The following is a 27311-nucleotide window of genomic DNA, read 5'->3' on the forward strand; positions in this document are numbered from 1 at the left end:
TAACAATGAGCCGCCGAAAAGCAACAAACTAGATATTTGTGTGTTTTTCATTAACAGTGAGATGGAGGAGGGCTCTTATTTAGGATGAGAATCTTTATTGTACTAAACTGTTCTTGGAAAAGTCCATTACCCTCTTAAACTTTGTTCACCTTTGACTTCTCTCTACGTTATTAACAAGAAGATGAGAAGCGCTGATCTGAGATGCGATGCTCACTGACACGGCTAATGTGAAAGCCACAAATGATTGTCTGGCTTTTTAATAAGTGGGACTCCTCTGTTCTGTGCTTATACAACTCAAAGCAATATATGTAGGGTTAATTTAATTTCAATCTGTTCATCTCAGTCATTCATTTTATTTGAAAACTAGACGAATGGTGCGTAAAAGCACATGGTTCCCAAATATCTGTGATGGCAAAATCAGTGTTTTAATTTTCCAATACAATTATGGCAGATACTTGACAGGCTTTGAACATTTGAAAATGAAACGTGCAAAAGCCAGAGGAAGAAAGTTAGAACAGATGAAGATCTAATGACAGAAGGAAAGAGAAAAGGAAAATGGATGGATAGAAGGAAATAAGGATATGGAATACAAAAATGTTTCTACATTTTTTCCCACTTTCTATAATTCTCCAGTCTTGGAGAATCCTTAAAATTAATCAGATCATCCAATAACCCTGAAAGCAAATGTCAAATGATGTCACTGAAAAATCTCTGTCCATCCCAATTCACATTAAAAACAGCTTATTTTAAATGCTTAGACCTTAAAAAACAAAGACTAATCTCTTCCAGATTTCAAACGGGCCTCCAGAATCAGTCCAGCATCACGAAGCCCAACCAGGAAAGAAGCCTTATCCTGTAATAGAAGCTATTTGCTTTTATGGCGTGGGCTCGGTCCATAATAAGTAAGTGACTGTCGGCCAGGAAATTTAATAGAAAACTATTACTGGGCCACCTCCACAGATGGACCATCCCCGAAGATGTTATTACCTCAAGGTGGTCCACTCATCTACCATGCGATGTGGTGCGACAGGATATAAAAATCAATATGGGGGAGTGGGGCTAATTAACAAAACGGGCACTGTGTGCTATTATTAGTAATCACTACTCCTATCTCGAACTATCGTATTTCTCAGCAAAAGCCTTCCTGTCTTGCTTAAACAAAGACGGTTAGTAACAGCAGAAGGGTTTCTTGAGAACAGGTTGATCATTTTGATGCGTTTCAAATAACCTGCTGCATGTGGTGACATAAATTTGATCAGAGTGCCTCAATGATATAATTTGTCTACCAATGTAAATTACGTTGGTGAATCAAAATCTTAAAATTTTAAAAATTTGCAAAACACAAAGGTAGATAAATACAATGCAATAAATTGATTAAACATCATGTTTGATAATTTATTAGAAACCTGCTTAGTTTAGCTGCAACAACTTTTGGATAAAGTAGTTCTTATATAACATACATGTTTCAAATTCTCCAAATTTTATATCGAATTGACTATTATTTAGCCATAAATATTTATATTTTAAGTTTTTTTTCTTTTACTTTTTATTGGTTTATAGCCAGGACTAATATATTTCAACATACTAAATTGCAACATTTATCATTACATCCATCATTACTCAATGTGTATGTCTTGGACTGTAAAGTTGAAGATAATAAATTTAATCTATTTCTATATGTGTATTTCCCTTTAAAAAAAATCTTTTGCAACATCTTAGCTCAACAAGCACAAATAAATCTGTTTCTAAGGTCCTTAAATTGTTAATTTGTTTACTTCACACTGCTTACAAAAAGCTGTCTCTAATTTTAATTCATAATTAGACGCTGATCCTGAATATTATGATAATTTGGCAACTCACTTTGGGTAATGTTGGATTGCTTCCCAAAAGCAGATAAAGTGGATTTTTTACAGTCTAATTGTTTAAGACTTTCTTTATCTCCTTACATTTATGCAGACGTTTGGGGTTTGCAAACCTGACAGAACTCCCCTTGAAGAAACTTTGCTCTAATTGGACCTTAGGGGCCTGCCTAAGTGGATGGCATTCGGTATTAATCGTTTTGTCTGCCACGCTGTCACAGGTTTTTATGCAACCCCAAGACATTTGGAGAGGATAAACACTATTTTTCCAGTGTTAATTCAAGACCTGTCCTACAATCAAATCCTCTGACTCATGTTTTCGAAGAAAGCATAGAACGCTAGACAGCATCTAAAAATAAGATTGTTTATCACAGAAAATCTACTCCGGATTCAGCCGTCAGGCGTTTGTTGTTACCTGGATCTTGATGGGCCATGAGAAGTTACTGACGTACACGTAGAAGGTGATGTTAGGGTTGCTTCTGAAGGTGAACTTTTCACAGGAGAAACTGTCCCTGTAGTCCTTAATGTTCGTTTTGGACACAATGGGAACCTCCTCTCCAGAAATGGTCCCAGCTGTTGAAACAAAGTGTTAATTTTCAGTACAAAGCCATTTAGCTTTTAATATAAAAAAATAAAAAATAAAACAAGCTTACACGTCGAGATGGAGGTGCTTTAGCTGCAACATGTTATTATAAATGCATTAACGAGTTTATTTGTCCATTTCAAACAACAGGAGAGCACTCATGTGCAATTATCATTATTTCTTAACTGCATTTAACTTTGCTGTTGTTAAAAAAAAACAAAAAACACAGTATTGTAGAATTACATATGCCTATTATTGTAATGTTTCTGGCCCGTCTGCCTGCCATGTTCTCCTCCTTTGCACTCACCTCGCACCAAGCTTATCTGGTTCCCCTGCATGCTGCTGCGCTGAAGCGCAATCAGGCTCATGTCTCCCACCTGGTCACCAGCAGTTATATTCAGCTCTCAGGAGGGCAGACTGTGCCAGATTTTTGAAAGCCACCGTGTGAGTAGATATCCAGCGTTCCTTCCTGACCTGACCACGATCTGAACACTTTTCTGCCCCTCGGATTTCCCTGCCTTGCCTAGCCCTCATTGGATTCTCCTCTGGCCTCTGTTTCCTGGACCTGACCCTGTTTCTGCCTTCCGACTACTGCCTCTTGCCTCGCCCTTGGATTTAGTCTGCCTGTGATCGTTTGGAACCTTTTTCTGTGCCCTGACCATCGTTCTCTGCCCGACCCTCTGAAAGGAACTCTATTGGCTGCCTCTCCTTTACCCCATCCCTAATTAAAGTACTTAACTTTTATTCTGTGTCTGACTGAAATTTCGGGTCCTCAAGTTCTGATCTTTACAATTATATTTTATACGAACGACAAACATCCCTTTTCTGAACTCATGATCCCACTTCTTTATGCATAATGCGATGCCCCAAATTCCCCATTTAATATTCACAGATTTCTGGTAAGGCACCAAATACATCCAGACTTCATGTATGAAACAGTTCCTATTGTTTGAATGTGAGTAATATTGTTTCTGGGCGAGCACTGCATTGCCCTTCTTAAAATTAGAAGCAATTTTTAATAGAAAAGGGGTAAAAATAGACCATTTTCCATCTGTTTTAATGTTCCAAATCATTTCTTTTGCTTCTTCATGTCAGTGCTTTCTCAGCATTGATATTCCAATCCACAGCTCTGAAACAAAGCACTGAAAATGACAGCTTGAGTGTAGCTACGTGAGCATGTTTATCTTAATTGAAATCACCCCCCCACACCTTCTTTCCCCCCACCAACTAAAGGTGCCTCTTGCTCTTCTCAATTGTGAAGAGGCTTCTATTCCTTCTGAGACAAAACATCTGTGCCGGGGAGAAGTGGGGACTCAAATTCAAATATTAACGACGGCGCACTGGAAAAGTTAAGGTTGGCGAGGAGAAGCATGTGGGATGTTTTAGTGGGGAGAAAATGTCAGTGTTGAAGGAACGGAGAGAGAGCGCCAGACGACTTGGGAGGAAGAAAGGGAAGGCGGGAGATAAACAGTGGCACCGGACAACTGCAGTGTCCTTGGGTGTCTTTCCTCAGGGGACCAACAGCAGCAGGGACAGTGTAAATGCCAACAGAGGAGGTTTAACATTTGGTTTTGTTGCTTCTGCTTTAAAATATCCAATTATATGTTTGCTGTAATGCAAAAATCAACAAAATCCCATACAGTGAGAATCCTAAAAACCAAGAACTCTGAACTAAACTACTTTATAGGGCAAATGACAGAGTAGAAACAGAAAACTTGAAAATATTCAAAGCTTTAAAGCCTTTTCTTTTTTTTTTCTTTTTTTTTTTTAAACATAAAAATTTTAAGAAGCCCATTTCTGAAACAGACTTTTGGAAACCGTGTATCTCTAAATGGAATTGCACTTTCATTTAGAGAGTGATGGCATGTTGTCTGGAACCCCAGACTCCCACAGTCCGAGTCTGTAAACAGAAAACAGACTTTTTTTTTCCTGGTCAAAAACAACCCCTCTTTTAACAGGAATATGTCAGACAGGTCTGTCTCCACTTGTTGAGAACACAGAAATAACTCAAAAAGTGAAAAATGAAAAAATTACTTTTTTATTCTCCATGACAATGGAACGACTATATAATAAGATCTAAATAAGGAACAACCCAAATTGAGAGAGGAGGACACAGCACCGACATTACAGGTAGCTCAAGCACTGAGTTGGCAACTAGGTGATGTTAAGATAACTGTCGTTTGTGAGCATAAAGTTTCTCGGGTAAAAAAATATATATATTTTGTTTCAGCCTTATGGTTTTTGCGTGTGCTCTGTCGAGACATCTGATCAAAATGTTTGTACCTGTCAGAGGATTGCTTTATTATAGATCAAAATCAATAATTCTGTCCAAAAATCTTCCCTCAAGTTGACAATAACTACAGCAGAAAGTCATTCTTTTCTCCGTGTCTGAGCCAAATGTATGATAGATTCTAAACTTCTTTGATCGGTATTTTAGCTTCCATTCTAATTTCCATAACCTCCTGCCTTGTGTGTTTTTTTTTCTTTTTACTGAAAAAATGACCATGGAAATAAATGTTGCTACCAAAGGTGACAAGCCAAATCAAAATGAAAATAAAGGTTGTAAACCTGGTCGTGTGTGCCCTTTAACTATACTTCATACATGTATTTCATTCAATGTGAATTGTTTCAGGTGAAATTAGCTCAATTTAATGACCCAAGCTAAACTAAAGATATACAGTCTGCACAATTATGTGCAAATAGGAAATAATTGATAGTGTTCCAGTGACCGTTCAGCAAAATGCCACATATCTGTTAGGTAACTATTATTTGCAAAATCTACTGTTGAATGCGCCTCAGAAAAAAATACTAAAATTAATTTAGCTACAGCTAACAACCTATCATACTTGTTTAAATTGACTGATGATTAAATTCAAACTAATAGGACTGGAACTATTTTGTTTACTTAATTTTAGTTTGCAGGAAATAACAAAAATGACGCAAGCACAAACGCACCTGTTGAGCCCACGGACCACGTGATGTTGAGGTTAAAGTTGTTTGATGCATTGATGGACATGTCTAAGTTCTTGTTTGCCTTAAAATGAAAAACATAAATCCAGGGAGATTTTGTCAGAGAGACAATATGCACAACAGCAAAAAAAAAAAAAAACAGCATGTCAAAATTTTATTTTAGAAAAGCCAAACATCAACAACTAACTATGATAATTTCTAATAAAGATATTTGATGGAGAGCTAAACAACTACAAATATGAGATCTGCTCTTAAAGATGTTACCTGCTCAGGTGAGGCCATGAAGTTAATGGCGGTGTAATGCTTGTCATCCTCCTGGATGAGGCTGAATGTGAACTGGTAGTCAATCAGGAGATTATCTATTGAAAAGACGAACGTAAGAAATATAAATATGATTGGCCAGGGGGAAAAAAACATAGGAACAAGTCTGCCTGGGAGCGTTTTGAGTCATTTACAAATTCTGAAAGTGTATATTCTAAGTTTCCTAATGAATGTGAAACACAAAGAAATAAAAAAAAAAAAATAGCAAAGCCTTTTTGAATACTGACACTAACAAACTGTTCCCATACCCGATTCATCATATTGCACTGCAAGTCTTGAATACATCTCACAAAAAGCTCTGCAGTCCATGTCTTATAAACCTGTTCTACAGAGAACAGAAGTTGTGAAGCTCATCACATGAGAAACAAAAAAGTATTCCTGCAAATATGAATGCCTCCGATCATATCCTGGAGTGTTTTTCTTTTTTTTTCACCTGTATCTTTATGATAGATTTTGTCATCTAAGAACTATAGATCTGTTAGCTTCAGAGATGTCTAATTATTCTAATGTTCTGCTATTCTCTTTCTGCTGCTAAAGTATCCATCCATGCATTGCACTCTGGAGAAAGTTTATGGATGCACAACAGTGCCCCAAGTGGAGAATTTAATTAACTGTGCGCTTCTCCACCCAATGAAATGGCTCAGATTTACTCAGTAAACAAGTTGAATTCAAACATAAAGTTCACCATTTTAAAATCTCTGAAACTGTTTTTTTTTAAGTATGAGGTGATATTTTTCCCCCCCGTTTCTGCTTTGGCGATTTGTTTCTGGTTTTGTCATGGCGCATCACAAATCTAATTCATCATATTAAACTGCACTTGATGTTTGACATAATATAGTTGACAAAGAAACGTGCTTAGTTCAAGTAGAAATAAAATTTGTAGTCAGAAGTATTATTTTTGCTGTAAAGTCAATATTAACGTAGTATGAATTTAGTGAAACTTACTGATGATGTCAAATGTATTCAGAGTTACTGTGAATTTAACTGAGATAACCTTCACGTTATTGTAAATGCCAAGTCCATCTATTTATCTCCAAGACAAACGCATTAAACTGAATTTTCAGTTACTCCTTTAAATACATGAGTCTGGCTAGTAAGTCTTTTATGGGGACAAGGTAGGATTATCAGTCAGCATGCTCCAAAACTTAACACAAAGCAATCCATAAGAGGGAGAGCTCACTAACAAACCCTGAGACAAAGCTGACCACTGTCACCCTGAGCATGCTATGTTAAATCTGTGCTCAATGGCCTTTTTGACTGCAGGGAGTGTCGTGTTTACAAAGCAGAATAACAAAGCTCAAGGAGCTCCAGTGGTGTCCAGAGGTTAAAACAGGCTCTGGGCTTCTAGTTTCCTGTGTCCTCCTCCTCCTCAATGAGCCTGTTGTCAGGCTATGACATTTTAAAAGGGACAAAGCCTTGGCAAAGGCTCTGAAGTCAGTAGCGGAGTGCTAAAAGACATAACAAATCACAAAGTACTGCTGCGGCGCTGTGAAGGACACCCCGTCATGCAAATAAACACAGACAGCAGCATGAGCAGGAACTGAAGCAGACATGTGCATCGTTCACCTCCATAGATACTCTTCCTACTTAAAAGTTATGCTATCGTTTCTTTACCTTTCTAAATGAATAAATGAATAGGTGTGAGATTGAGTGAGTAGACAAGAGGAGAATTTTGACTCCTCCGTCTCCTTGATTAGCTCAATCACTCACTCCCTGTGATGCACTTGACATTTTCACGACAAGTCATTCTGTCATCGAACAAGCGCCCCTGGTGCCAAAGTGTTAAGATGAGCCATCTGCCCGGAGCGGAAGAGTGCGAGCAGAGAAGTGGGAAGCAACGAGAGAATAACCCATAAAACATGAATGTGTGCGCGTGTGTGTGCGTCCAGTGGAGAATTAGAGAATTACTCACAGTAACAGGTTCCTCTGAGTGGATTGCCAAGGTAACGGTTTTCTGAGTCACATCTGCAGCAAAGAATACAGGATAGAGAGAAGCAGATGAAGATGAGCGCTAACAGATTGAGAGCAAAAAACAACGCCTCTTATCAGGTGCGGTGTATGCCAAGTGCCAGCGCATTAGCTCCTGCTGTTGGCACCTCATCAGGCCTCTTAAACTTCTGACATAAAGGAAACAATCTGACAGCTGATGGAACAGACTTTTTTTTTCCCCTCAACTTTCATTAAATTTAAACAGTGATGAGAATCACAGTTCATCTCCCCCCGATTGCAAAACAAAAAACGTGGTACTGAAAAAAATCATTTCAACATCAGTTCTCACTTGATTAAGAGGCAAAATACAACGCAGACATTGGAAAGTGGGTTGAAAATAATCAAAGAAATGTCTTGGAAACAGGTGAGACTAGATGTAGGCATACACTATATAAAACGACGCCTAATCTTCTGTGGATATATTTTAAGGCGTTTGACTTTGTGAGAAATGTTTAAAGAAATTATAAGAGATTGAAGGAAGAAAGTTCTGGACCAAATCTGGTTCATTCTTGGCTGCAATTTCCAGAAGTGAGATGGTGATGCGTTATAAAAAAATAATCAAAGGTCTAATGGAAACATATCCTTCTTGGTATCTATGTGTTGTAACTTTATATCAGGATTAAATCCAAATATAAATTGGGAATCGTGAGACAAATGTCAGTGTTTTTACTAAGGAAAAGCTGCAGTGATAACTATAGTAGATAGTAGATAGACAGGAAACGATGCTTTAGGAAGCATCGTTTCCTACAGCCAAACACCTATTTCTTTGGATAAAAACAAAGCAAAAACCATCATTATCTTCTGGGTTTAATAGATTTATTATGCTTAATTTTGGAGAGTGGTAGAAAGGTAGAATCCAAATTGGAAGATTATTATTACTTTATTAAAATAAAATGTCCTCAGCAGTGATGCCGTTTGCTCAAACAGCTGCAGTTAGTTAAATTCTGGACTCAGCCAAAACAGGCCAACTTTAAATATGAAGAGCTGCCAAGTAAAAATAATTTGTTTATATCCACAGTGGGATGTCAACGGTTCTGAGAATATGTGTGCACATTAGTGTGTTTTATCAACCTCATGGCTTTCCAAAGCGCTCTAATCAATCCAAGCATATGGCCATGTTCACTGGACTGCATTGCCCTTTATCTTATTTAAATGCGTCTCTCCGCTCTGAATCTCGGTTGTTTATGCCCTGAACTCTCAACAATTCATTGTGAAGCGAAGTCTTTCTCCAAAGTATTATCCTATATGAGCTGGAACTGTACAAAGAAAGTGAAAGTGGTTCTAAAAATTACCTCTCTCATCGCACCAACTATGCTTCGCAGTTATTTCATGTTTCAGACGACTAATTAAACTTGTTAGAATGTGAAAAATCAGAGGTGCTGGTGAGGAGTTGGAGAGGACAGCGGAGGGCGGGAGGGAAGCCGACTGAGAGACGACAACGCCGCCAATGATGATGATGATGATGAGGAGGAGGAGGCGGCTGTGAAGCGGCGTTACATTGTAAAATGATCGACTCCAGTTCTTAAAATAATTCGGCAACACTTCAGGAAAGCTCGGGGGAGATTTGCGTCACTTCTAAAGACTCCACTTCTTTCGCACGATGAATCTTTCTGGAACTTGAATAGTTTTTGCTGTTCTCGCTGCTTGATGCTAAACAGGCAGAATGTTTTGTTCCCTACGACAAAAAAAAAAAAGGGATGAAGGACAAATGCTGCCACAGGCTACAGGAAGCTTAGGGAACGTCGTTAAGTATTTAAACTTCCTGGCATTTAGAGGGCAAAATCCACACACCCACTTGCTCATCAGTATAATTCAGCTCCTCGACTCATTCAGTATCTTAATTTAATCTACACCGGCATGCAACCATGCACGCGTCCAAACTTCAGGCAATCCCCCTTTGCTGTATCTTAATGTGATCTAGACTCAGCGTGAACCTTTGTCTGTGCCCGTGCAACCTATAAACGCAGGCTACGGCGGGCACAGAAGCGTTCGTTACCGCCGCTGCCTCCTGCATGAGAAATTTTTCTGATTAAAGTATCCATCTAAATGAGCAAAAAGGAGAAAAACTTTCCTGATGACTGATCGTCGTAATGCCGCATAGACAAAATCATTATTTTTTCCACCCTCGAAACAATTATTATTCTGCACTAATGCACTCTTTGCTTCATTAGTACAGCTATTATTTCAAGTCTTAATAGCAGCCGTGGCTTCAGTGTAAGCACAGGTGGAAGCCTGCATGTGTGTTCTTTGTGCACTTTGCAGCCTTGTGGTTCAGTCTGCTAATCACTGCACTGGACTGTATTTTCTGGAAGAAGAAATCAATGTGGCACTTTGTCGATTGTGCAAAGTGCTATATGTTCAGTATTACAGTTGACAGAACGCAATGAGGATTCACAGAGGTCTTCCTCTCCTGCAGCCCCTCTTCATTACCTTCAATACTTCAGGGTTTGCCTCAACACCAATAATAACATAGAACGTTAGAAACCACAAAGCAAGATTTAATGATTCTGTTTGTTGTTCAAGCATTTTACAAGTTTAAAGTTTAGTCGGATTAAAATAATTTATTTAAAGAACTGGGCAATAACATTGCATGCAGATCTTGGTCATTTTAACAATATTTTGAAGAAATACTAGGATCTACCTTGGTTTCGTTAGACATGAGCCAGACTGAGAGGACAGTACGATATGCTAAGCTACTAAAATAATGTAACATATTGTTTATTACTGCTGAAATGGTGCCTAAAATGTGGCCTGGTTGCCTTTTGTGTGTCCTTGAAATGAATTTGATCAGCCCCTCCAACCACAAGTCAAGTCAAAATTTGGCCAATAAAATAGAGTATGATTAATGACCCCAAAGATTGTGAAACTGTTCATTTTTCCTTTAATTAATGCAACATCTTACCTTAATTAAAATAGAACTGAAGAAAACACTTAGTGTTTTAATACATTTATGCTACAAGGACTGTAAGAACTGTCAAATAACTTTGTTCAGGTTCTATCAGACAGGTGTAAGCATTTTAGATTTAAAAATAAATGGCAACGTCAGTATTGCACATCAGCGTTGCATATCAGCAGATATAGTGATGCTTTCACATTATTCACAAATAGTTCATGCCTCGTCTTTGGCCCAGTCACTGTTTCCTCCCTGAATGCCAAAATATTGAAACACAGTTTAAAAGCTGTGGCAGCTTCTTCTATGCAAATTTAGAAGAAGCTCTAAATTTGCATAGAACTTTCTGACTCAAGAATTCTTTCAGAAAAGAAAAATTGTGACTTTTTTTTATAACGCATATCTCATTACAATGCAAAAAAAACAACAAAAGTTTAAAAGGTCAGAGTCAAATATGCAACTAAATAAGTGTAAAAATAAAAAAATAGAAATACAGGATAGTGCATGAGATTTTATTTCCAGCCAGGTATTGGCAGCCTTTGCACAAAATAACTGAGAAGAAAACCGTTTCATGTTAAAAAGCATGAATGCTTGTTCAGCTCTTCCAGTGACCCATCCATAACTCTTATTGCATTATCCTGCTTACAGCTGTAAAAACAAGGCTTAGAGGAAACGACCCACCCACACAGCTGGAATCCACCGGATCAGCAGAAATCACCCTGGATGTGGACTTTCTGGGCGATAATGCAACCGATTCCTTCGTCGTTTCCACCCCCCACCATCAAATCCGCAGCATCACCGCATCCAAGACTCCATATGAGGAAACAGGGCTGGCTCACAGGACATCAACGCTCGACACCACGTCATGAGAGCCATGAATCACCCCGACTGAATTAATCACACACGAATCTCATTGTGTGATTGAAGCAGGGCGACTGGCAGTCAGACCGTCTCAAAATGAGATCCTGTTGATTTTATTTGATGCGCAAACAGCTGTTTACTTATACCTTACGGATAGATTTGTTTCTGACCTGAATATACTAATACAGAATATTAAATTATTCATTTTCTTATCTAATATTATGGTTAAGTAAGAAGCTTATTTCTCTAAAACTGAGGTTTTTATTTTGTTTTTTTCAGTTTTTTTAAAGGTGATTTTTCATCTGTTTTTTAAAGAACTTTGTTCTGTCAATGCCAATTTCAGTCTGTTCAGATTGTAAACGGATAATATAACCTTCTATGAAAATTGCATTTCAGAAAGGCTCTTCCTGCGTACCTGTGGTGAGCCATTATCAACTATTTATAGGAGAAACAAAGTCAAACTGCATGTGAGGAAGCAGTCGCTGTGAAACAAGTTTATTAAAATTTTAAAGGAAATTACAAAACGACTTGAGAGTATATCATATTTTATTAGGAATTTGTACAACATAACCACCTATTTTCTCAAATCCAGCAGGTTTGTTAATAGAGGCTAAAAGAGCAGAAGGATAGATTAGATCCTTATTATTACTCTCAATATTTAGTGGAAAAAGAAATGTTTCTTTTTTTCCTATATTGACCATTTCTAACTATATCAATTTATCCCGCAAGATGCCTTGATGGACGTCGGAAGCGAGGGACGGCAAAACTGAACGGAGCAACTGCGATTATTTTCCCCAAGTTGGTTTTGCTAACATTTCTTCTATTTGTTCAAGCCTGTGGATGCAGCACACCTAGTTGTGGCTCAAAGACCACGGTAACGAAAACTAAAAAACACTGGCAACTGCTATCCAATTCCGTAATCTTTCCTCATCGAAAGATTTACGATAAAATGACAAGTTTGGGTTTGCAACTTGGTCTGTTTGTGCAGCTGATCGCACAGAGCCCTTACTGAGCTAAAACCATTTTTAGAATGAAATTAACTAAATAAAAGTGATATTAGGCTATCAACAATCTGCATACAGAAAAGCTTCACAGGACTTAACGATCATTGGTTGTTTTGACGTCTTTCATGGCAGAGTGGAGTAATGACGTGCAAACGGCTAGTGTCAATAAAGGTTATGGAAACAAGCTTAAGAATATAGGAAAATATCAAATAAAAGATATTTTTTACATTTATTTCTTGAAATAAAATGCAAAAATAGTATACCTGTTTCTCCATTTGTAACTTACTGAGCAAAATTTCAATTATAACCTTTTTTCTTTATCAATATTCTCTAAAAACAGAAACAAGTGTTTTGTTTTAAGCTTTTTGGGAAAATATTGTCAGCCTGTCTTTGTTTTTTTTTTACCCTGATACTGAGTTGATGTTCATAGGAAAAAGTGAGGCTTATTTTGGCCAAAACCAGGACATGGGGTTTCAAAAACTGGAGAAATAAACCAGAGTGTTTGTTTAGATTCAGATTTTTACTGAGTTCATTGTACTCACAGCTGGCACTGGTCTCCTTTGATCCCCTTGGTGGTGCAGAAGCACTTGCCCGTTAACACCTGGCATACGTTTGCGTGACCGTTGCACTTACAAGCTGGAACAGGTAACAAGAACAGATGTGGGGGAAAGATTGATAAGAACGAGCATGAAAAGGGAGAGAACACATCCATGAATAGAATACTCCATCAACAATAAGTTGTTACTAATGTTTGAACTGAAAACACCTGAGAGAGAATTCACATCCCATCATTCCTACAGCCTTCACAATTGTTCTTTTCTTGGGCTGTTTGTGCTAAGCTAGGCCCCGGATTCTTGCTGTTGCATCAAACACACGACGGAAATTGATATTGATCCAGGAGCGACGGTAAACAAAAGCCTTTCCTAAAAGATTGGGTGAACTTTAAAGATCTAACAGACAATTGAGAACCTTCCCCACACACCTTCCCCCCCAGCTGTGTATGTTTGAGACTCCGTATGTGTGAGGAATGTAAAAGGTGCAGCAATAGGTGGGTGGACTGGCTGCTAAAGTGCTTTGGCAGAGGCAGGCTTTTAGCTTAGCATTTGAAGGAAAATAAGAGACCCCTTTATTTTAGTTCACTGAGTTCAAAACACTGAGAAGACGGATTACTGAGGGGTCAGTGGGCCTTCTACCTCCATTCCCAAATTCTAACATGGTGCTTATAAATATTTCACATGACTGGAATGCATTTAACCAAGTGTCTAAGTTCTTGCTTTACGACGTATTTTTACTGACACACTGCAACTTAAAGATACCATCCAGATGAGTTTTTTTTTTTTTTTTTCCCCCACCAACAAATATGGATAGTATAGATTTTTGCTGGAGGGTTTCACAAAAATACAGAAATGTGTAACAGTAATGCTGAAGAAAAAAAATTATATTCCTGCTTTGAGCATATCTTGGTTGATGACATCACAAAAGGCACAATAATCGAGCCACTTAGCTTGTAATGGTAAGTAATATCCTGACCAAATTCTTGATGGATTTTGAAATATTAAGAAGACTTTGAGTTGCAGGTACCATATTTTCCGCACCTGATTATAACGCGCACCTTCAATAAATGGCCTATTTTAAAACTTTTTTCATATATAAGAAATACTACAATAATCCAACTGGACCAACTCAAAAGAGCAAATTATTTCAGTGTCTGAAGAGGAATGTGTGTGTGTAAAATCTTGTGTTTTAATGTTTTGTTTGGGAGGAAGGAATGCTTCATCAGTTGAAATTAAACTGTGGATTCATAGACAGGTTTCAGTGACAGGTCTGGATTCACTTCAGAGGAAAATGAACAAATTCCAGAAAGTTTTAAAGGTGCTCTGTTGTTTATTCTCACTTTGCAGCTTTACATTATGCGTCAGAAAATGGTCTCTAGGGATACAAAGCTCCCACGGCGATATGTTTTTGAATGTGAGCGTGCGTGACTCCTGCATCCCATACTTCAAACAAATGCCTGGGTGTAATTTCTCAGGAATTCTTTTTATATTTCATGTCAAAACACATGAGGGGGATGTAAATCTCATCTTTACAAGGAACCTGCAAAACCACAGTTCAACCAATGTTCAACTCATTCAGCTGACAGATGCAGAAAGACATCAGAGAGCTATACTGTTATTCCTCTGACTTAGTGCCAACTCCTCTGGTGTGACTGCAATCATTCAACACTTTAAGTTTAGTAGAGAACACAGTATAATCATTATCTACAGTGAAAACAGCGACTCTGTAGAAAGTATAGTTTGCAATGACGGAAGAATAATTTTCTTCATATGGCAGCAGGCTTAAGATATAAATCTACTTTTATCCTCACCTGAATAAAGAAGTCTTACAAACAAGGCAACAACTGAGCACCACACCTAAGAAATCAGTAAAGGAATGAAAATGGGGAGCTTTAGTTGAAACTTGTCTCACCATTTTCAAAGTGACTTTAGATTACTATGAAAATTATCATGTATCCTGATTGTGTACGCTAGAAAAGTGTGAAAATGTGTAAATCTCACCTCATAAATTACTTACATTTTTCTAATGAAAGTAATTTAAGCAAAGAAATGACTGGCAAAACAGATTTCCTACAAATCCTTGATTTCATACATTTCCAACCTGAAATGTTTTAAGTTTCAGTCAATTTTGCAACATTCTGGACATTTGAATAAAAAACGTTCACCACATTGGGTTGGATTATGTAAATGTTCCACAAAACAACACAACCCGAGAGAAATCCATTGACAGTTTATAATTGGCTTAGATAATCCCACCCCATACCTTATTTATTTATTTTTTTTAAATAAAGTTTAAATGCTTTGTTTGGCTTCAAAACCAGACCCAACGTTGTAGCAACATGTCCAGATTATGTCCGCTGGTTACAACTGGAAGCACAAAATAAAGTCAAGGGAGGTGCAGCACTCACCCTGGCATTTGCCGCCATTGGTCGGGTCTCCGTGGTAACCCGGCATGCAGGTCTCACAGTGTGGACCGGTGGTGAGGTTGCGACACTGCTCGCACACGCTGCCGTTCACACACGTGCTGTGGCCGTTACACTGGCATGCTGAAGAGAAAAGGAAGTGTTGAAAGGTGTACTGAAAATGCTTTTCAACACACCTGTCTGAGTGTCATGTGGGTGTCGATTTGGGATTAGGGATTTTGCAGCTATGGTTGTTGTTGCTCCCCAGAAATGGTAGAAACCTGTTAGTGCCGTCGACAACTTGTGTCTGCAATGTCATATTAATTATTTTTTAATCAGTGCTGCCATTTGGAATTTGCTTTATTGGAACAACTTTTAATTGGCCTCTGGATACATCTACAAATGGAAAAAAAATAAAAAAAAACTTTAGAAAATTAGGTCATTGCCTTTCACTTCAATGTGAAGCTTTCCAATAATCTACAGCAGAAAACAACCAAGCACCATTTAGATGATCAAATTACCACTTTCAAAAGGGTATATTAACATCATCCGCTAATGTATAGTGAAGAAGCAAACAAAGAGGTCACATTAAAAAGGAAATAGTAGCATAAGGTTGCACAGAGTCACCAGGGAGGGATTAGTTGCATTCTGCAGCTGAAACAGGATTCCAGAGTGGAGATATCGTTTTCAAACAAAAATCAAAAAGCCAAGAATCGATACCCAATAATGCAGCAGATACACTAGAACTTCAACGGGACGGCACAGGGTGCAGCTCACTCACCAGGGCAATTAATAAAGGCCCACTCAAAGCCTTTATCGTTGAGGCAGCTGGCGGGCTCCAGGTTCATGTCATGGGTTTGGCTCTGCTGGCCTTGCCTTGCCACTCTTTTCATGGGCCCCCGATAGGACCCCTCCATGCAGAGGCCCTTCCCTGTGCTGCTGGGGTCCCCACACCAGCCACACTCTGGCTGGTCCAAGCACTGGGAGCACGTCCGCAGTCCAGAACAGTTCTGAGCTGGGGTGGAAAAGAAGCACAAATTCACTATTTGGTATGCTTTAACTCGTTGCTGTAATTGATCTTCACTGCAGTGCAAAAAGAAGCATTTTTGGTCTAGTTAAAAGTGCAAGTAAATAATTCCTTAATATTAAAGAAATACTTGTTCCATTGGCAGATTTCAATTACAATAATATTCATCAATATTAAGGAATTATTTACTTAAACAAGCTCCTATATCTTGCTGAAAAGTTACTTGTAAGTTAGTTTTGTCTTATTTCAAGTGCACTAAGATATTATTTCCAAAAACTAAGATTACTTGGTAAGACTGTGTTTTTGGAGTGTTTTTTCAACAATGGATTTTCATATACAGCAGTCTTGTAAAGTATTTATATTTCCTGAACTTATATGCATGTTAATAACATTACAACCACAAACCTCAGTGTGAATTAGAGAACATTAGTCAACGAACAGAATCATGAAGTCTGGGGAACATAGTGGGCGGGTCAGGAAGAACGTTGTGGAGATGCTTAAACCAAAAGACTCGCTACTTAAATTGCACAAAATATTGACTAAAAAGGGAGATGGCCAAATATAAATGCACATCATATTTGCCCTGATTAAGTGATAAAACACACAAAGATTTTAAATGTTAATTTGACACAAATTCAGCTTCAGAATGTCCTTTATTACCACACACCTGATCCTACTCGCTAAATTTCTAACACCTGGAGTTTCAGAAGATTGAAGGTTCTTTACACAAAAACACAAGCCGGTTATAGAGTGAGGCACTAAGAAAACTGATCAGAAAGAGATAAGGGGATAAGAAACAGCACAATGTTCAGCATTTAATGGCTGTTGGTGTCCGAACCACAGACAGGCATGAGATGAGAATGCGCCTGAAAACACTAAAACTTTCACATTTCAGCAAAGTTTCAGAAAAGGGATTAAATGTGCTGCTGCATATCGTGGCACTTTACCCTAACTTTAGAAACCTGAAGGAGAAACGCTGTTCTGCCATCTAAGAGACTCTTAAGGACACTTCGATTGCTTGACAACTTTTCAAAGCCACCACTCGGCCGCTCAACAGACACCTCAGCGGAGAAATGCCACCACTATTTTAAGACGACAAACATTGAGTGCTTTTACCTCAGTTTATGTCAAACAAATCTCCAGCTATTCCGCTAATGGATGTGAAACCATGACAACACAAGAGCAATCAGAACAAAGTAAGGCCATTTAAGTTTGCTTTCACGACAGGCCATAAGTGGAGGATTTCTGCGGAAAATGCTCTGGGAAAAAACAGAAGACGTTTGGATGAGGACTCTTGCTTTGCCACAATATAAAAGCATGTTGGAACACAAAAAAGCTCCTTTTACAGAGATCAAATGTGATGGCTCTGAAAAAAACAAACACAAAATGATGTATTGTCTTAAAAAGATTAGATAACAACCTCTGGATACAATAAAATCGGCCTGTAAACTTTGCAAAAATGGCTTCTTATGAAATTTTCTATTGGTTAGAGAGAGAAATGCTTGCTTTTGGTTACATTACATTCTCAGACTGAGTGATTTATGCTGTACAACTTTCAATTCAACCACAGAGAGCATACATTTATTTAGGGGTCTCCAAATCTTAAAATAGTCTGTCCCTGTCTAAAATCAAATCCCTTTAATGGTTGTTGGTCTAATATCTGTCAGCCACACTATTAGGAGACCCTTACTGCCTTGTGACGAAGAGTCAATTATTTATAAAATGAAATAAAATAGTCATTAGTTTTTGTACTTGCAAAAATGTGTAAGTTATATGTGTTATTTTATTAGTCCTAGAATTATGGGTTCTCCCTTCATCAATATTTCATAGCAAAACATCAGGGCTCCGCAATATATTGTGAATATATCTCCAGCTCAAGATTTTCTAATGTTGTGCAGCTCTAACAAAAAAAGAATAAAACAGAATAGAATCAAAAATCATACTGGTAATATTCACAACAAGTAAGGTGCTATTCAAGTCATTAAATAAAAAGCCCTGTATTTTTTCAATATATATATCAGAAAGTTAAAGAAAAAAAAATGTCATTTTTCCCCAATATCCTGCAGCACCAAGAAAATCTTGACTGGAATCACTCAATTATATGCTTGATAAATCCTGATAGTTTTTCTAACTGGATGAGCCCGAGTCTGATTTTCTTTCAATCAGAAATTTATATATTTTTCATTATTTTTATTTTTTAAACACAGAAGTAGAGACCCAACGGTCTGCCTGTGTGAAATCACCTCCATTCGTTGAGATCACAGAGCTACCTGAGGGTTTGTAGAGAGCAGCCAAAACACTAGTTATTCAATTTAAAAATGTTCAGAAAAGTAAACAAATTTATGACACTCTCTGGAGAACTTCTTCTATAAGTTTTATTTGCATGCACTTTCATAGAACCACACCGAAATAAGCTACAGGAAATATCAACAAGTCATATCAAAACAGAGATAATAGTAGCATTAGCACAGCACTTCAACTTGGATAATTAGCTTTTTCTCTGTAGCTCCTTTAGAGCTGTTGTTTCTCATTACAATGTTTTTTTTTCCCATTTTGCAATCGGCACAAAACAAACATTTAGTGCTAACTTTAGGGGAGGAAAGCAGCGCTCAAATACCATTCCACTAAAATGAAGGAGGGAAACCATCCTGCGGCAAGATAAACTCAATATGGCTTTGCATGTTTGAAATTTACTTCAGTATATTCAGTTGTTCAGAATCCATGATGATGCAGAAACTACATTTAGTTAACCGACTGTGATCTGAGAGGGGGGGCAGCACAATTTTCACATAATCATGTTAAAAGGATTTCTTCAGTTGGAAAAAGTTCCATGTGTGTGAAAAACAAATAACTACTTGTCCAAGTAATCTGCAAAAAGAGCATTTTCTCCACTGAAAGCACCAAATACTCTTGTAAAGCGCAGTAATCATCTGTGCCACTGCTGCATATTTTTCTCCTGCACTTGTAGTTTCGAATGCATTTATATACAATACCCAGCCTAAACAACACATTAAAGCACACACTCAAATTAAAGAAGGAACAAAGAAAGTAGGCACACAAATTCAAGATCGAAACAGCTTTCCGACTTCACCCAGGCAAACAGAATGAGGGAGAAACAAAGGGAATTTTTAGAACAACCTTCCTTGTCCTTCATGCCAACAGAGACTAATTCCTCAAGACAAATATCCACAGCAAACAGAATCTCTGTGTTGCCCAACACCAGCAGACACAAATGAATTTGAGACAGCACTCCTGGGCTCCCTAAATTTGTTACTCGCTAAACTGATCAGAGATTTTTCTCAATGTGACACAACGGTGGAAATAATACATACATCACACACCAGCACCAAGGCAAAGTGCTTTGTCGACCTTCAGGTGAAGGAGCTTCCCAAACAGCTTACTGCTGGGTAGTCAAAAAGTATTTTCTCCTTCGTATGTGTCTGGTATGTAATCTGGCTTGTTGCTTTTAATTGTTTTTTCTTTTGGTAGATTATTTGTGTGTAACCTCTGAGTAAGACTAAAGTTTCATTAAATGCTCTTATTTGTTTGTGAAACAAGTTTAAAGCACCACCATGAAGAGAATAAGAGTTTGGATTTAAGAACTGGTTCCTGTTGATCAAAATCGAAGAGCTAATAGCTTAGAAATTTATTAAACTGAGGCTAAGAACAAATGGTTAAGGTTAAGAAAAGACTTCGCTTGTTCTGTCTTAGATTTTATAACCTTGTTAATCTAGTTTTTAAACAATCTAGGAATTATTTCTTTTAATCTACTCCATTCTATCTCAGGGCAAGTTCATCAGTGATGAGGGTATAGAATTTGCATAACGAGTATTGAGAAGCAACAGTGAAAAAGTTGCATTAATTAAAAATTTTTTTAAACTACTGTGCAATAAAACAGTGACATCAAACTAAAGCATCCAAGAATGTCTGAGGAAATATTTCTGCTCAAAACCTGACATGAATGAAACCAGCCAACAACAAAGCTCTTAAATCCCTAGGTAGGGTGCTGGTTTTATAGGTCTCCAAGCTACTGTGCTTTCAGCATTTCTCCAAAATGAGAAATTGTGGTAGAGGAACAATGATAAACCTTTTTGACCCACATTTCTAAAACTAGTCAAACTCAATTTTCCATCACTCAACATTTTCATTGGTCTTTTTTTTTTTTTTTTACCAGAAACCCTTTACCTCTTTAAACTGATCCTCTGTTTTTGCATTTTCTGCACCACTTAAAGCACAAATACAGACAAACAACATTCACCTTTGTTAAAACAAAAACATTCATCGTGTCCAAAAAAAAATCCCCTTTTGCCTACTTTCCATTCTACTACAGCCACTATTTCATCACACAAGACTACTTAAAGGCATCTTACGGTAAGGAGTCCATCTAAAGCGCAGTCAGCAGGGACACCAGCAGTTGGCCGTGAGTTTATATGCAAAAGTAATCGACCATTAAAAGCCAAAACAGCTTCCAAAGTCAATCACAGGAAACTAATGCGATTTTCCCTGTGAATCAAACACCTTCCACTTTAAGACGTTTTCTTCCCCGTAACCTCTTCTCTCTCTCTCTGTGATGAATATCGACCGATTACAGAAGCCAATCTAGGAGAACTTGCTGTCCCTCGCATTAATGTCAGACTTCCAAGATGACTCGCCTAGATTAAATGAATGGTGAGACACTTACCCATACACTCTGCAGTCTGCCACTCCAAACACTGGCCATAGGGGAAGGAGATCACATATGCATTGGAGTCCACACAGCGCCGTGTGCTGCCACACCACATGCACTCCATTGGTTGGCTGGTACAGTTGGCGCAGTTTGTGTGCAGCGAGCAAGGCTTCTTACAAGACCCACGACTGCTCTGATTGGGGTTCCCTGCAAAAATACAACACAGTGAGACCTTAAGAAAACTTATTTTAGGTAAAAACGTACTTAGTTTCAAAGTATCTGACAATATTTGTCACTAACCAGTGGCTTTTTCACAAATGAGGCCATGAGCGGTCGCAGTGCACGGATTGGCCCGAAGGCCTGAAACCTGAGGCTCCTCCAAGTAGGCGCAAAAACCAGAGTCACTGGGCTCTCCAGGCAGCCAGCGCAAGCTGCTATTGGTGAAGGGGGACATGTCCTCCCAACCCCAGTACGACACGTTGATCTTCCTCAAGCCCACCCAGGGAGACAGTCGCTGTGGGAACAGAGCTGAAAGTTACTGCATATTTAAACAAAAACATCCTAAATGCTGTTCAGTCACGCTATTATAAAAAAAAATAAAAAATAGGAATAATTGCTCCATTTACACCTGGGAAGCAAAAACGCCATTAAAGGTCTGCTAAACATAATTTCACAGATATGATTACTTATTTGCCTCCAGGATTCAGCTTTTAATGTAATGGGAAAATAATGTGGAACAGTACATCAAGGTTCTGCTGTTGGAAAAAACAGCAAAGTTTGAAACTAGGCAGACAGACTGCAATTTATATCCTCATGAATACAACATGCATGACAAACTCATTAGTGGGGTTTCGCAACTCTTCTGCAGCTGAAGGAAGAAAATGTTGCTGTAAAGTCGAAGAAAGAATTAGCAAAATGCCCAAATTTTCATTGGCAAAGAAGAGATTTAAAATATAACACTGAGAGATTAAATAATGAAAAGTCTATACATTCGGTGCACCGATCGAAGTTTTCTGGCCGATCACCGATCTTTAAAAGAAAACTTATACTGCCAAATCTGAGTTTGACCGATACCAATTTTATTGTAGAACTGTCACTGTCTGATGTTATAGGCACAATACACCTTCAACGTTCCAATCTCATTTTATAGAAAAACATCAAAAAGTGCTCTCAAAAATGAAACGTTTAGACGTGACCAGGTGGGCCAGCCTGTCAGATCTCTTATTGGAGAGCAAAAAGGAACAATGGCTCATTTTCAGACCTATGGAGAGGAAGAAAAAAATTGGTCTCTCATGCAAGTATCAGTCGATCACTGATCACCCAAAATTAAGGAAATTGGTGCACCGCTAGAGTGAATGTCGTCCATTTTGGGAATTCAAAAACACCCATTTGAAATTCCATTTTATTAGTGGAAAAAAATTACCATGCTGATTTTTCTTAAACAAAATTAACAAAATGAGGAATTTCTATTGATCTAAGATCAGCATAGAATCTCAGCATGATGCAGCCACTACCCTGCTTTAGGACAAAGATCGATTACAATGACAATAAGCAAATTTAGAGAAGTCAAGGTGAGTCTCCCACGCCATTTCAACTGGTGCAATGCCGAAAGTGGGCAGAACAATAAACTTCATCTCAAACCAGAAGAGATGGGCGGAAACGGAGTTGACTAAGGAATGAAGACCTGCTTCAAAATATTTACAATGTAGACAGAGAGATGACAGGATGATCAACAAATCCTTTCTTTAAAAACAGCAACTAGTCAATCAAACCTTGCAGGCTGACATTCAGCTTCTGCAACTGAAAATTTGTGGACTTAGCATCACAGCTTGCTGGGAAAAAGAAGCTTGTTCATTAGAACAAAAGCATGAGATCATGTTGCAATCTGCTAATGGATTTTTAAGTAAATCTCAGGGGCAGTGCATGCATGCATGTATGTATATATATAATTTTGGCTTTGTGGATTTGAAACAGCCCACAATAAATAAAAATGTACGCAACCCAATTCTTGATTAAAAAAAAATCAATATTTTATACTGTATATTGAAAGAAAAGTCCAAAATTACTATGAGAATCATCTTTCTCACCCAAACTGTGATTTTTTTTTTTTTTACCTTCTCTTGCTGCTGAAGCTTTTTAAGTTCCTCAAGTACAAAGTCGACTTGCTTGGAGGTGGTGAGTGAGGCGATGTTGCCATTGAGGTTCTTGCAGTAGTGCTGGGCGTTGTCGTAGCTCTCACGGCTGGAGTTGATCCTCAGACAGGCGTCGCCCACCTGGCTCCAACCCTCACTGCACTGCTGGGCTGGAAGACAGAAATGTAATCAAAACTATCATTCACTGTGATGCTTTACTATCATCCGAGTTCAACGTTTGTCCACAGAAAAAGTTGAGCTTCATTTAGTTAGTGAAGTTGGGGGGCTGGAAAAAAAAAATCAACATTTAAAGTCTCAATGTGTGCTGTATATTTAATTTTCTAATTTGCATCTATTGGTCTTAGAAGGGCTTTGTGTGTGTGTGTGTGTGTGTGTGTGTGTGTGTGTGTGTGTGTGTGTGTGTGTGTGTGTGTGTGTGTGTGTGTGCGCGAGAGATCGGCAAGTCTCTTTCATGCATGACAAATACGCACACACACATGTTAAACGGATATTATTTGCAGCTCCCACCGCAGTCCCCCTCAGGCGACAACTCTTCATGAGCTGAAAATTACGGATAAAGTGACAGCGCCATTTCTTCAGATTCTGTCGCCGTCGATGTCAACAACAGGGCTGGGTGGGAGGAAGTAGCTGAGAGGTAAACTAAATGCACTGGCAAAGCTGATAAACAACATCAGGATGACAGATTGAAAAACAGGTTTACAAAAAATAAGAAATAAAAATCATTCTGCTGTGTTTAAAACATTCCCTCCACAGATAGATTTATTTATTCAAGTTACGTGAGCCAAACCCTGACGGCCAAATTCGTAGAGTATCTTCCTAAATTACGCATTTAGCAGAGAATGTCAACGGATCTATTTGTAATTTCCAACAAGGAAAACATCCTTTACTCAAATGTGGGAGAAAAAAAAAAATATATCTGATCAGCATCCCATGCATGCATTAGTGTTCTTCATGCTCCACTATCAGGCTTACCAGGCAAAGAGTGGCACTGCGAGTGATTCTGCTCCCACTGACAGTTGAGATTCAGCGAGCAGCTCTTGCAGTTGGCAAGCTTGCTGCACACCTGCTCGATGCGCACCGGGCACTCAGTGAAGTTCTTCACGCCCTGGAAGCAGGGCAGAGAGAGGGCAAGGGTGAGGAGAAGAGTGGCTGTAATTTCAAGATAAAATGAGGGAAGGCTGCATCTGTTTGGTGAAATTAACTCGTTCAACAGTATCATCCGGTGTCCGCCATCGTGTAGCGGATTGGACAGGGGAACGGCTTAGTAAACAGCTATAAATATTCACAACTTGCATGTTCCGTTTGGAAAATCTTGAGGAGGAAAAAAAAAAAGTTGTGTGTTTCAACAAGCTGGATTAAAAGTGCTTTGCTGCCCCCTGTTGATACACTTACAGTGGTGCAGTTGCTGGAGGCGGAGATGCACTTCTTGTCATCGCACCACTGGCAGCCTTTGGTGTTTGCCGCGCAGCTCCCACAGTCCGAGAACTTATAGCACAATTCATCCACTGTCACTGTAAAGAAAACAAATTAGTTATTTGGAGTGAGTTTTTTCCTGAACTGACTAAATATTGTGAACATAAGGCGTGGTTTGTTGGTTGGCGTTACCTGTTTTATAGGAGCAGAAAGGTACCGGAGAAAAGCTGCCGTTGGCCATGCTGGGCTCCCAGGGGACACAGCGGCCTCTGCTCCAGATGCAGCGGACCCCCGGCCCGGCTTTCACACACCCATCCTCTGCCATAAAGGCCTGGCAGCTGGGAGGCCGATACACGAGCACGTCGTTCAGCAAAACGCTGGAAAACCCTCCGTACACATACATAGACCTGACAGAGAAAACAGAGCACTTCATTTAATTATACACCAAGATAACCGACACAAACAAGTTTCCCAAGCAAAGGCCAAAATAGAGTCATTAAAAACATTCCACTGAGATTTCATGCCACTTGACATTATGTTTCATGCTAATTTAAACTTAAGAAAGTTTAAAATTTGCTTTCACGTTGCACAAACTTTGTTTAGGCTATCTTTTATAGATAGGGTGTTCAAGACAACAGTTCATTTTTGAATTTTGTGCCAATTTTTCTGTGGTTATCTGGTTTGAAATTCAAAATAGAGATATGCTGATCCATAAACGCATAAATAGAAGTATGGACAGAGACATGGATGGAGGGACAGATTGATAAAATGACACAAATTAATAAGTATGAATGCATGGATGGGTGAGGGACAAATAGGTGGATAGATGGTTTATCGGATGGTTGGACAAAAATTGGCAGGCAGATGGTGGAAAAAAGATTTTTCATAAAAATACTAGAATCCTGCAATATGTAATGATGTAATAAAATCAGGCTTCAAAATGTAGCAAAACATAATTAAAACCGCATTATGTAATAATCTGTGCAAAATCCAATAAAATCCTTGAACGCATTTTGCAATACATTCTTCCGCTTATGTAATAACATTTTTACAGAATGCGTAAGCTCTTTCTTAGAAATGACAATGTAATCATGTGGCAAATAATGTAATAAACAACCAAAGTGTTTGTGTTCATCTTAATCATTATATTAAATGATTTTGTAGATCCTATACGCATTTAAACTGAAACTGGGGTCAATAAATGCCAAACCTTTGGTTGTTTAGTTATCTTTTCAACCCCTTAGTGTTAACCTTCATGTCATTCAAGGCAAAATGATTCAAATGCTTTCAAGGAGTTTACATCTCCATCTGCTATAACATAGTGTGGTTTTAATTGTGTTTTATTACATTTTAAAGCCCAATTTTATTCAATTATTACATATTGTGGCGCGTCTAACCCTGTCGACCATGTAGGAAAACTGAGTTACATGAGTTTTAGAAACGTACCCGTTGCTAACGACAGCCGAGTGGCCGAAGCGGTTGACGTCCCTGTGCAGGTCTGGTTTGGGGAGGACTGTCCACTTGTCACAGGCTGAAGAATAAATACTGGGTCAATTTTCAATAAACAGAAGCATTTTTTCCTCATTCCCTAAAACTAAGAGAAATTATTATACAAAAAGTTAGCTTCACCTTCATAAGAATATTTCTTTCAATATATTCCAACATACCGATGTCGTATGCAAGAAAGTCAGCAGAGAAACACTTGGCCCCGTTGCTGAGTGATGTGTCATTATGCGTGTTGCCGCCGAAGACGAGCAGAGTGCCGCTGAGAAGCGCAGCAGAGTGCAGGTACCGTGGAAAGCCGCTTTCTCGCAGAATGAACCTGCGAAATGCGCGTGACAAGTCTGTGTCAGGGACAGCTGTGGCAAGAAGCCGCCGCCACACACCGTGTTGCACACGATTATGATGATTTACCACGTCCTTGTGTTCACGTCGTAGCGGTAGAGGTCATCCACAAGGCCGTACTTGCCGGCTGGGAGAGCTTTATAGCCTCCATGGACGTAGACGCTGCTGCTGGAGCTGTCAAACGTGCTGCTGTGGCCGTAACCCCCTTGAGGGACGGCACCTTTTGTCTCAGGTACCAACCACACTTTGGATCCTGAAAAGAAAACATATGGAAAGCTTTGAAGAGATAGAAGAATCTACTGACAGGAAAAACTCAACAAAACCACTGATTACAAAACAGTGTCACCGATGTTTTGGTAAGAAAAAAAAATAAAAAAATCACATTGCACATCACCAAAAGTACATCCTTCCTTCTGCGAAACATGGCAATGGCAGCATCATGCTGTGTTAATGCTGGTCAGAGTTTATGGGAATACTGCTGAAGATAATTATAGGGAAATAATGATAGAAATCTGTTAAGCTGCAAAAGACTTGACTGGAGGCTAAATGGTGTTGCAATAAAATGGCCTAGTCAAATTCAAGAAAAAAAAAAAAACAACTAATTGATGTTGACAGATGCTTTCCAAACAGTCTGACTCAACTTTGGAATCTGTAAATATTTAACTGAAAACCGTAAATCCTACTATTGCAAGCAATAGAGCTCGGGTCCTCTACCAGAGGCCTGGGAGCTTCAGGTTCTCCTCCAGTATCTTGGCTGTGCCTAGAACTGCACAT

The 27311-nt window shown here is 38.7% G+C and overlaps 1 protein-coding gene across 1 annotated transcript in view; it reads right to left on the bottom strand.

The window, feature by feature from the left end:
- atrnl1b (attractin-like 1b) overlaps positions 1-27311 on the bottom strand; it is a 70706-nt gene that overhangs the window by 25420 nt on the left and 17975 nt on the right. Inside the window, exons 9-24 of the mRNA XM_015021137.1 lie at positions 26607-26790; positions 26360-26514; positions 26139-26223; positions 24885-25099; positions 24672-24790; positions 24252-24384; positions 23241-23428; positions 21427-21640; positions 21142-21333; positions 16215-16448; positions 15440-15577; positions 13020-13113; positions 7646-7698; positions 5677-5771; positions 5398-5476; positions 2275-2432 (exon numbers count right to left, since the gene is read on the bottom strand). Of these exons, the coding sequence (XP_014876623.1) occupies positions 2275-2432; positions 5398-5476; positions 5677-5771; positions 7646-7698; positions 13020-13113; positions 15440-15577; positions 16215-16448; positions 21142-21333; positions 21427-21640; positions 23241-23428; positions 24252-24384; positions 24672-24790; positions 24885-25099; positions 26139-26223; positions 26360-26514; positions 26607-26790 (2336 nt within the window). The remainder of the gene's footprint in view (positions 1-2274; positions 2433-5397; positions 5477-5676; positions 5772-7645; positions 7699-13019; positions 13114-15439; positions 15578-16214; positions 16449-21141; positions 21334-21426; positions 21641-23240; positions 23429-24251; positions 24385-24671; positions 24791-24884; positions 25100-26138; positions 26224-26359; positions 26515-26606; positions 26791-27311) is intronic.

This window comes from Poecilia latipinna, unplaced genomic scaffold (assembly GCF_001443285.1).
Source record: "Poecilia latipinna isolate Pla-1442-1.1 unplaced genomic scaffold, P_latipinna-1.0 Scaffold2729, whole genome shotgun sequence".
Taxonomy (NCBI): domain Eukaryota; kingdom Metazoa; phylum Chordata; class Actinopteri; order Cyprinodontiformes; family Poeciliidae; genus Poecilia; species Poecilia latipinna.